Source organism: Ictalurus furcatus, chromosome 19, assembly GCF_023375685.1.
Source record: "Ictalurus furcatus strain D&B chromosome 19, Billie_1.0, whole genome shotgun sequence".
In the NCBI taxonomy this organism is placed as follows: Eukaryota; Metazoa; Chordata; class Actinopteri; order Siluriformes; family Ictaluridae; genus Ictalurus; species Ictalurus furcatus.
This window is the reverse complement of record NC_071273.1, coordinates 2,715,901-2,727,892: the sequence shown is the minus strand read 5'-3', so window position 1 is coordinate 2,727,892 and position 11,992 is coordinate 2,715,901. Positions and strand designations below refer to the sequence as shown.

The following is an 11,992-nucleotide window of genomic DNA, read 5'->3' as shown; positions in this document are numbered from 1 at the left end:
AATACAATAATAGAATCAACAGCAAACAAGAAAAGCCCACTCATGCAAAAATGTTTTGCTATAGACTTATATGTATATAAAATGAGATATTATAAGGTGAACAGTTTAACCTCTGTGTTTATTGTTTGAGAGGGTAGAAAGTAAAATACGAGCAACAGACTCAGACCTTGAAGGCGTATTTCTTGCTTATGTGGTCATCCACAGATAACAGAGAGATATGGAAGCTTGGTAAAAGGATGCTCCCAAGGATTCCTTCTTCCTTTTCATCTAAGAAGAGTAAATCCAGGAAATTGTATGAATTCTCAATAAAGTCATGGTTTTGAAATCATCCCACAGAATTGCCGTCCTTCTGATGGCGGTCTCTTGCAGCAACTTATAACCCAGGACTTAAATTCGGTAGGTGGAACCAAATATGCTAGGTGGAAACCCTCACAATATCCTTATGGGTATTTTTTTTCTGGCAGTGTAAGTGCCCTGTTCTCTTCACCTGGCATGATTGTCTAACTACACAATTTCTTATTTTGGTACCACTAATTATTATCTGCTGGGGATCCAAACACAATATACATGACCCTCTGAAACATCTTGAAACCCCATGATTCCAGTCACTGCTTGTTTGTAGCTATATTGATTATTTCAAAGTCTTTGGTCTAGACAGAAGGGTCTTTAACACTGCGTTCACATTAGCGAGTGATAAGTCACTTGTGTGACTCGTAATTTGTATCTTGGGGCTGTGTACCATCTGTCCAGATGAGAAAGGGTAGTGGCCAAAATGTCTACAGCATATGATATACTAAAGCATACAATTTATTTGTCTTTAAAATGCATTTAAATAATTTCTAATATTTTAATACAGTGAACAATGTGCAAAATCTGATTGTTTGATGCATGTTCATATTAGCCAGGTTTCATATTTTCAAAAGCTAACTGTACTAGCTATGTACACTCACCAGAGGCACCATCATATGCCTATCTATTTATATATCTTCATCTAACTAGTTAAACACAGATTAAATGTTTGAACATTGGTTGTTTAATTTCCATGTTATGTGCCAGGTTTCATATTAGCGATTTCACATATTAGCAGCACAAGTGTACTAGCTACAAATGCTCTCCGTAATGACGCTGTATACATTTAATGAGAGTTTCCATGTGACAGGATAAGATGCAATAACATTTCCTTCCATTTTTTGTGCCAAGCTGTACAACGGAACTCATTGTAAAGTTGTGAGAAGGGAACTGAACAAAAATGTTCACAGAAAAAAAAAAAAGAAAAGAAAAAAACTTGCTTGCCATACGATTGTTCTGAGAAATCATCTGAGCCACTCATTTGGATTCGTACACGGAAACTGAACGCTCGCATGCCACTTTGTCACTCGTTAGTGTGAACGTTGCTTACGGCATACAGATAGACAGATAAAAAGCTCACCTTTATAGTAGAAGAGGCACATATCGGACAACACAAACCACCTCTTCTTCCACATCTTCATTCCTGTGCTGTCCTGTAGGAGTACATGGTCATATCATGCAACTATTCAGCTTTGCCCATCATAGCTGAATAGTTGCCTTCTGACACACTCTACTAAGAGGATGCATGTGTAGAAAATGGCCTTTCTTTTTTTCTTAATTAAAAAATATTCAATGCAATTTCCAAATGCTCATCTTTCTACATCGTTGCATACATGCCTTATAATTGTGTGCATCTGTTACCAAGGATGTAATTGCGCAGAATCTGCCAGGAAAAAAATCCATAAAGAACATTTTCATTGTCAAATAACGCTGTTGGAAAGTGTTAGTTGTACCTGTTTATAAAGCCAGCTGCGTTTGACTACTGGAGCATTTGGGTTTCTCTTTATGGAGTGTGACCGCTTTCCAAAATTATGGACTTTTTTAGATGACCTTGATTGCTAGAAAAAAAGAGGATGAATAAAGCATGAATAACGCTCTGTGTTTTTCTGTTCCTGCACTGTAATACTGCCGCAGCTTGTTGAGTTTTCACCTCCATTGGAGCGTGCACATCATCTACATCACAAGTGGCCAGTTGCAGCACAAAATGAGGACGGTAACATACAAAATATACTTAGCAATTTCCCTGACTATTTCAACCGATAGAGAGAGAGAGAGAGAGAGAGAGAGAGAGAGAGACTCACTCTAGTTGTTGGACTGCTTGGGTGCGTCATGTAATCTGAGCCACCCGTGTAGTTGGATGCCTCACTCATGATGCTCGTGGGTCGTTCCTTCTTCTCAGTAGCTGGTGTTTTAGCTGCTGGTCTGAGGAAAAAGAGCAGAAGCTGAGTGAAGCAGTGTACCTCCGTCCTTGCCTAATTCAGCTAGACAACTTTAATGACAAAATACAATAAATGCATCTATCTGAAGACAGCGAGAGAGAAAGAGATGGAGATAGAGATTTCCACACTCAATTCACATACCATCAGATTCACCGCGTGTGACAACCCATAATAACAGAACATGTAGCGTGAGAGGCTTTATATTTTATATATACCTTAAAATATACTTCATACAGGATAGAAGCTAATGAGGAAAAAAAACAGCAGCACTTCTTACGTTAACATTACTTACAGGAAATGGAGTTACACCTACACCTACATATTATTCATTTAGGAGTGTAGTTTCATTCAGTGCTTTTTTTTTTTTGCATCTATAAAAAGTAATACATAAATAATTGCATTTTATTGTTGACATTTGTATGACATTTAATTTGACTGACTGAATCATCTTTTGTTTATTTTATCCATCAATGCGACACCTGAACTTGTCTTCCACTCATAGGTTTTTGAAAATTATCATTTCATTTGTAAATAAATTTCAAATAAATCCATCAATGGACGATCATCAGCTCAGCTAACGTGATATTTGTGAACGCACGCGAATAACCAAATTGATTAATTTTAAAACATCTCATTTGAATATATTTTGATACATTTAGCAAAAAATATATAATATTATTTAAACATTTTTAAAACTTTTCTGCGGACCCCCTTCAATTACACCACTGACCACTAGGGGTCTGCAGAAACTCTGCACTAGACTGTAGAGTACATAGTGCATAGTGTAAGTGTATAGTACGTCATTTGGGACACAACTTTAGTATCTACTCTCCGAAGCGTGTTTTCAAAACAGAAGTAATGTTATCAGTAAATGTACTGTGCGCAGACCGACTAATTGATAATGAGATTCGTTGACAACAATTTTCATAATCGATTATTATCGATTAGTTGTTGCAGCACTAATTTCAAGTCTGAAACATTTTTCTTTCAGATCCACTGTCAGAGCGCTCTGTCCAGATCATGTTGTCTTCAAAGATCTTCAGCTGTCTTTGGACAAACCTTGAAATAATTCTGTTGCATAACCATGTGGGAAAAAATTAATTATTATAATTATACCTCATGCATAGTAGATACGTCTACTCTTAACACCAAACGCTTTGCATTTAACAACACTCACTGCATTGAAATAAATTTTCTTGAAAGTCGTGAGTAAAATTTTGACTAAATTTTGAAATTTTATCTTCCATTTTATGAGCATTTGTTAGTATGAACAACATCTGATAATGTATTATGTTGACATACTTTATGTAGACTATTTTGGATTTAATGAAAGGAATTTTAATGAAAAGAAAATAAATCCTGGTACAGGTACTGTTTCTCCCAACTTCAGTTAGCAAAGAATTACCCGTTCACGACAGGGTGCACAAGTTTCCATCAATCCAGGCTACAAACAGGAAGAAAGGGAAACTAAAAACCCCTAAATATGCATATTGTTAAACAAAACATATTTGAAATGTCAAACATGCTGGAAAAACTCTACTTTCAACCTTTGAATAGAAAAGAATGGACAGAAATTGAAGTTAGTTATGAATTATTCTGAAGACTGGTATGCTGCACAATTATTGCTCATTTTAACAAATGTACAAGCCTGAAGCAATTACTCAGGCCATAATTAAAGTAAGATGATTGACCATTTGCTCAGTTGTGTATGTTTAATATGGTTTACAAATCATGCTGCTGCTTTCTCTGCTGAGGATCACTGCCATACACTGAACACTATCTGAACATCTCCTCTGTTTTAGAATGTTCTAATGATATTATTCCCCTCCACCTGGACCCGCACCCAGCAGCGTCAACAAGCTGATTACGCAGTAATGCAGCATTTGAATGTGTTAAACACTATGCCTCTCTGTGTTAGGAGTCTGTAAGACATTTCCAGTGTTCTGGTGCTCAGAAAGGTCCGGAAAGCTTCCAGATATTCAACACCAAAAGAAAGCTATTAGTGTGTCACGGTACCAGACTCATGCATCATAAGTGTCTGACAAAACTATAAAAATGAATAGGAGAAAGAATCCCAATGCAATAAGTGGGCAATTTATCAAGTTACTGCACTGAGGCTAAACTACTGGGCCACTGCTGCCTCAGACAAGCACATGTGCACAATGCTACAAAGTGTTTAAAACACATGGGGAGCTCCATGTTTGTGTTTGTTTTTGTTAGCAACAAACTAGTAGCTGGCTGAACTGTATAGTCAGTGTTACAGATTTAACAAGCAAATATGTTTGCATTTTGATTGATCTAAAGTAAATACTTGTATATACAATATAACACATTTAAAGGTAAGAAGTGCTCGTTTGTTTACTATTCATGCCGTGAGCGGCCATGTTGATTTGATGCCACTTGCTAAATTTGAGGATGAGGAGAACATCCAGAGTCCTCCGGTTGCAATTCTGAGTTGAGGGAGCATTTTCTTTGCTTTTTGCTAGTCTGAGGTTGGAAATTATTAGTTACGACCTTTAGTCGAATGCAGCAATTCACTTTCACACTCAAATTCACACTCCAAAACTTTTGTCTGAACAGAGGGAGGAGCCAACGCGGTGGATAATGGGAGTGAAATTTATATCACTACATTATATAATATAATTTAAAAGGCTGAAATTAAATAAAAACCTAAATATAAAAAAAATTAATGAGGCTTTATTTGAGCACTTACGTCGGTGAAACAACTCAGTACAGCCTTGTTGTGTCATGTTGTTGCGTCATGTTGTTGCTATGAGAAACAGCCTGAGGGCGCTGTGGGATACGGTATTGTGATTGACCCGGGGAGAAGGAGAGAAAGTGGAATGAGGAAATGGAGAAGTGGACACAGTCACATGTTTCTCTCTCGTTAGGCACGAATCCAAAATGTTCCCAGATTGCCGATGTAACATCAGATTGGTTGGCGAGCATCTATAAACTGCCATCTTCAGGTCTATCCACAGATGTTCGATAGAGTGCCTGGGCACTCAAGGACATTCAGAGACTTGCACCGAAGCCACTCATTGTAGGGTCATTGTCACGTTGAAAGGTGAACTATCGCCCCAGTCTGAGTTTATGTACGCTCTTTTCTTCAAGGATGTTCCTGTATTTGGCTGCATTCATCCATCCCTCAACTGTTATTAGTCTCCATGTCCCTGCATCTGAGAAGCACCCACATAGCATGATGCTGCCACCATCAAGTTTCACCATAGGGATGGTATTGTCCAGGTGATGTGCAGTGCCTGTTTTTTTGCCAGACATTGTGCTTGCCAAAAGAGTTTAATTTTCATCTCATCAGACCAGAGAATATTTCCCTCACATGTTGTCATAAGCCTTTTACTCAACAGTGTTTTCCATCTTGCCACACAATTTTTGCCTTGTTACAATTTGATCAGAGATTCACAGATAGTTCCTCTGACTTCATGGCTTGGTTTTTGTCCTGACAATGCAGTGTAACTTGTGGGCCCTTATAGACTCAGGTGTGTGCCTTTTCAAACTTTGTCCAATCAATTCAAATTGCAACAGGTGGACTCCAAGTGAGTTCAAGACACAACTCAAGCATAAACACACACACAATCCATTTTAAATCTCAGTAGGCATGTTTTAAAACTCTATAGACCCATTCTCTACTATACTATACTCTAAATACTAAATATAGAACCAACAACCCCAGATGCTATTGATTCTGCATCTCTCAGTTAGCTCCTCTGTTTAGACTCTTTCACTCTCTCTCTCCTATAAAAGGTGACATGACCAAATTACATTGACTACGTTTATATGCACATCAATATTCCAATATTGATTGGAAATTGGCAACGCAGCAATCCGATTGCACGATTTGGAGTAAGATGGTATTCTGATTCCCCAAATACAGATTCTCACCTTTGGATATAGGTGTATGCTCAGTCCGCAAGGAATTGTGGGTGCTAACAGATGCTTAGCTGTAGTCCAGGTATTTAGGAACTGCAACTTAGGCATATTTACAACAACCATGTGAACAGGAATATTTCGATGCCTGTACGCACATAAACATTGTATAGTTGGAATATGGCTGCAACCCGAATATAGACGGAATCTGATGTGCATGTAACCGTAGTCATTGTCATATTTCTTTCTCACATCCCCAAACAGCAAAGTGAGAATAATGAGTGTTAATCTCATTTGCACGTTTGCACAAGAGTCTCTGCTGCAATCTTGTGTGGAGCTCAGATTGGACTAGAGGAAGTCAGGAAAGAATAATCTATAATAATCAATATAATAATCATACATTATGATTTTTTTTTTGGGGGGGGGGGGGGGCACCATGGTCCATTATGTATTGTTTTGGCAACTTTACTACCATATCTTTTGTTTGAGTAAAGCTGGTGACAAAGTAATGAATCTTTTTTGCAACCCAAATGATCATACAGCTACCACCACAAAACAAGCCCCCCCCCACCCCACACACACAGACAGACAGAGAGAGAGAGAGAGAGAGAGAGAGAGAATCAGCAGACTAACTGCAAATAATAACAGCTTATATAACAGTCTTCTGTGAATTTTTTTCAGCTAATGTGTCCTCCAGGTGTTTCTCTTATGATCAGCATGTGATGACAGTTTTACAGAAACAGACTCAGAGCTATCACCATTGACCTATACAAAAATTTACGACCAAATATTAAGACAATGTCAAGTTACAATCAGCTGTGCTGATCTATACCTACACTACAGTAATGCTGCAATTACCATAAATTGCTATAGAATACTAGCTCAAGTTACCTTTAAGTTACCTTTGTTGTCCTTTCCAAAATCTTGAACAAAGTGTACAGTTATGTATGACTGCCTTTTAAGAGCCATTGTTTAAAAATATCTATTACTATGGGAATAAAGTAATAATATTCTGAGAATAAAGGCATAATACCATGGAAAAAAATGGTATACGTATATATCCAAGCAACGTTGTGTTAAAATGAGGGACAATGAGGATTTGGTTATGCATTAGTACTGGTTTTACAAATTAAGAATTACTTATAGTTCTGCCGCATCAGCAGCAGATTATTATTAGTAGTAGTAGTAATATTACAATTTGAAAGGACTGCAAGAAATTGTTTCAGTCCCTCCTGGATTTTGCGATCTCATAAATTAATACAAAATCAAGCTAACTCTGCCATTTCGGAGCTCGCAAATGTGCTTCATATGACGTCATCCCAACACGAATTCAACCAAAGCACTCTTCGATTCATGTGTCAAACCTGAGTGCAGCTAAAAGGTCTCATTTACAAACGAACATCACGGTGAAAGACAAGAAAATAATTTTGTGCAACTGCGATTTCACCAATTCAAGTAGTTTTCTGAAAAAAAAGCACAAAAAATTCCGCAAATCACATCACAAACTTTTAAAAAAGCGGCAGCAAAATCAAGCATTTTTTGGTCGCAATGATCACAAAAAACTCCACAATCCTGTGTGACACAATCCTATCTGGTGTATTTACAAGAAAGAACCACAAAATAAAAATACAACATTTTTAGAATAAAGTTATAATCCTATTACAATATAGTATGCATTACATTTGTGTGTTAAAATTATGTAGATTTAGTTGCAGGTCAGCTTACCCATAAACCCCTTCTCTGTGTCTAAATCAGACACGTCTTGGTTTTGTGCAAACTGTGAAATTTTGGTGTTACACGCACTTCAGTCTATTTAGAATACAGCCCAAAGGCACACAAATACACACTTAAAGAGAAATGATAGAATTCAAGCCAGCCCTCGACATAATGGAAGATGAAGAAAGAAACAGAGAAGGTGAAGGAAAGAGAGAGAAAACACTTACTGTTCGTTTACAACAAAGATGCAGTTGTCTTGTGATGGTGCACCAGAGACTGGATGTTTGCAGGTCACTTTCCGCTCATTGTGACTGTGGGAGGGAGGAGAGAGAGAGAGAGAGAGAGAGAGAGAGAGAGAGAGAAGAGTTGCTATATGTTTGCTGTTCATTCATTCATCTCCAGTAAGCACTTGATCCTGGTCAGGGTGGATCCTTAGCCTGTCCAGGGAATGCACCCTATTCTAAAACAGTTTTTGCAGGATTCTCTACGGACAGATCTTCCTTAAAAAAATGAAGAACAAATAAAATTCCTATCCTGTGCTCACCATTGAATCACCATTAATTTGTTTCAAATTGAGCCGACCTGATGGTTGAGCACAGTGCATACCACAAACTGCGTGAAATATCTTTTGGGTGAATTCTGGCTAAACTCAGTTAAGATCAAGTTTTGGCAAGATTTCTACCTGAAAGAATGAATGAAAGAAAAATGGCAGCAAGGTGTTGCCAGAACCGCTGAAATGCACCAAGTCTATGGAACTGTACTGCAGGATTGAACACTATTCTTCCAAAATACATTCCCTTAGTTGATGTGGTGATGGTGGTTTAGAGCACTGTCTACCACGTCATGCCAGATTCTCTCACAGGTGTTGCTGAGAATCACTCTATGCTGCTGTGGATAGCCCCACACGGATAGCCTAAACACTGCTGTGGATGCTACCACACAGATACCCTAAAGGCTGCTGTGGATGCTACCACACAGATACCCTAAACACTGCTGTGGATGCTACCACACAGATACCCTAAAGACTGCTGTGGATGGAACACACACAGATACCCTAAAGACTGCTGTGGATGCTACCACACAGATACCCTAAAGACTGCTGTGGATGGAACACACACAGATACCCTAAACACTGCTGTGGATGGAACACACACAGATACCCTAAAGACTGCTGTGGATGCTACCACACACAGATACCCTAAAGACTGCTGTAGATGGCCCACACACAGATACCCTAAACACTGCTGTGGATGGCCCACACACAGATACCCTAAACACTGCTGTGGATGCTACCACACAGATACCCTAAACACGGCTGTGGATGGCCCACACAGATACCCTAAAGACTGCTGTAGATGCTACCACACAGATACCCTAAAGACTGCTGTGGATGCCACCACACAGATACCCTAAAGACTGCTGTGGATGCTACCACACAGATACCCTAAACACTGCTGTGGATGGCCCACACACAGATACCCTAAAGACTGCTGTGGATGCTACCACACAGATACCCTAAACACTGCAGTGGATGCTACCACACAGATACCCTAAAGACTGCTGTGGATGGCCCACACACAGATACCCTAAAGACTGCTGTGGATGCTACCACACACAGATACCCTAAAGACTGCTGTGGATGGCCCACACACAGATACCCTAAAGACTGCTGTGGATGCTACCACACAGATACCCTAAAGACTGCTGTGGATGGCCCACACACAGATACCCTAAAGACTGCTGTGGATGCTACCACACACAGATACCCTAAAGACTGCTGTGGATGCTACCACACAGATACCCTAAAGACTGCTGTGGATGGCCCACACACAGATACCATAAAGATTGTTGTGGATGGAACACACACAGATACCCTAAAGATGGCAATGGATAGCATAAAGATTGCCCTTACTGAAGTTTATACCAAAGTAGCTTTCATTATCCAGTAGATAAACTCACATGGATACTAAAAATTATAGAAGATAAAAGCTAATAATAAAAAAGACCCTACTAAGTCTGTACTGTTTGACTTTATAGCATACAGTGGAAAAGTTCACAGATCAGTGCATCATGTCTATAGAAAGCTCAGTGGAGCACAAGGGAAGGCAGATGCGAGAGTAGCGAGGTCTTACTGGACCAGCTGCCACTGACATTCAAGGTGACCTGACACAGTGCTCCAGGCTGGAGTCTCACTGTCACAATGCATCCTGCCTCAAAAGTGGATCTGAAACGGCAACATCTGTAGTTACCATGGTTTATGGTGTTTGGCTGACTCTGAGAAGTGAACTGTCAAGGCACCGTTTTGTGTTCCATCCTATAAAAAAATCCTGTGCACTACTGCAAAGAAAATGGTGCAATAGTGCAAGTAAGGTATGCAAATATAAACTGCCGGTAGCCACAGAGTCACACAGCAACAATGGAATTAGTCACAAAACTAATAATGGAAATGATGAAAATATTATTTTAACCATAACTAATCTTACAGGTCCACTGAGACTAAATCTGAAAATACAATTAAAATCAGTTACGCTATCTGGAAATGTGTAACGCTTTCTGTTCTTTAAAAAGTTTGAATGCAGACAGTGTTTTTGTATTTAGCTTTCACCAGACCTTTGAGAGATGAACAACAGAGGTCACCTCCCTGTGGTGCTGCTGTCATTTACACTAGCGCTGTGTGTGTGTGTGACCTGAACACTAAACTTTCTCCAGCTCTAAATCAGCTGATAAACTAGACCGCTACAGCATTAACAAGCTGGCGCCCTGTTATATACCCCCCCCCCAAAAAAAAAAAACCCCCATACTATTATGAAAATGATTCAGACCTTAATATACCACAGAAAAAAGCTTCTATAATACAAAAAAAACAATCATCTTAGCAAGTGAAAATATAAACATATAGTCCAATTTATCAAGCATTTCCTATTATAATATTAAATAAACCAGAAATAAGATTATTAAACCTAGATCTATCAAGCTTTAAATAATCTTATTCTATTGGCAGATAAGCTTGCTTCTGTCTAGAAATATATGCTCAAAATCAGCTACTTTTCCTGCCAATAGAACAAGACAGTTTCAAGCTTGAAATTAGTAAAGAAAAATGACTAGAAATAGGTTTATTAATTGAATAATATTTGGTGTAATATTATAATAGAAAATACTAGATACATTTGATTATATTCAAGCTATTTTCACTTGCCAAGATGTCATTTTTCTGCAGTGTATCTATGGCATGCTGGTTAGGGACCATACAGAAAACTAAACAAAACTGTATTTAATAAGCCCTTGTATCTTATATAGTAAACATGGGTGATGGATATATGCTGTTAATATAAATTCCTCTTTAACAAAGGATTTTTAAAAGAGATAAAGATAAAGCAGGGGCCTTTACATGTAATGTAGAATTATTTTATAATTAGTTTCAAGGCTGTTTTTATTTTAATGTCACAGACTGTTCATGTCTTAAGCAGAATAGTAAAGAGGTCAACAATAAAATTCCCATTTTACATACAGTGTCGGTACCTGCAGTTGGAGAAGAAACACTGAAATGGCCTTTTCAAAGTTTGAATATGCACAACTCTGGTTCCATCAACCCATCAATTAATCATGAGGTTAAACACGAACATGTCGAGCTGAACTACGCTGTAATATGTACTGTAAGCCTGCACACTGCCTTCAACTAGGTAACCTTAACATCATGCTTTTTTGCCACCGTTTGAGCCCTCTAAAAGAAAATGAGTGAGTATTTGAATTCCTGGGTGCAGGTTTGATCTTTGACTGTCTATGTGAACTTTTGCATGTTCTCCCCATGTCCACGTTGGTTTCCTCTGTTTATCTCTCACCTCCAAAATTGGTGTGTGGATTGGTGACTCTACATTGCCCTTAGCTGTGACGGAGTACATAAAAGATGCACTGCAATGGACTGGTTTCCCATCCATGGTGTATTCCTGATTAATGGGAATTCCTGTCATGCCTCTTGTCATGGCTTCAATTCACTTCTGGTAATTTTGACTCAATCCACACCACCACCAGAACATTTATTCCACCATTGTGTAATATTATAATTACACAATCTGTGCTACACACATGTTGAAGAACACAATCCT

General features: G+C 38.6%; 1 protein-coding gene across 14 annotated transcripts in view; it reads right to left on the bottom strand.

Moving 5' to 3' along the window:
* Positions 1-11,992, bottom strand: part of plekha5 (pleckstrin homology domain containing, family A member 5) — a 100,821-nt gene that overhangs the window by 27,712 nt on the left and 61,117 nt on the right. For all 14 annotated transcript variants that reach the window (XM_053650809.1, XM_053650813.1, XM_053650810.1 and 11 more), the window contains 5 exons: positions 8,117-8,200; positions 2,151-2,271; positions 1,803-1,907; positions 1,430-1,502; positions 167-267 (listed from right to left, as the gene is read on the bottom strand). In XM_053650809.1, the coding sequence (XP_053506784.1) occupies positions 167-267; positions 1,430-1,502; positions 1,803-1,907; positions 2,151-2,271; positions 8,117-8,200 (484 nt within the window). The remainder of the gene's footprint in view (positions 1-166; positions 268-1,429; positions 1,503-1,802; positions 1,908-2,150; positions 2,272-8,116; positions 8,201-11,992) is intronic.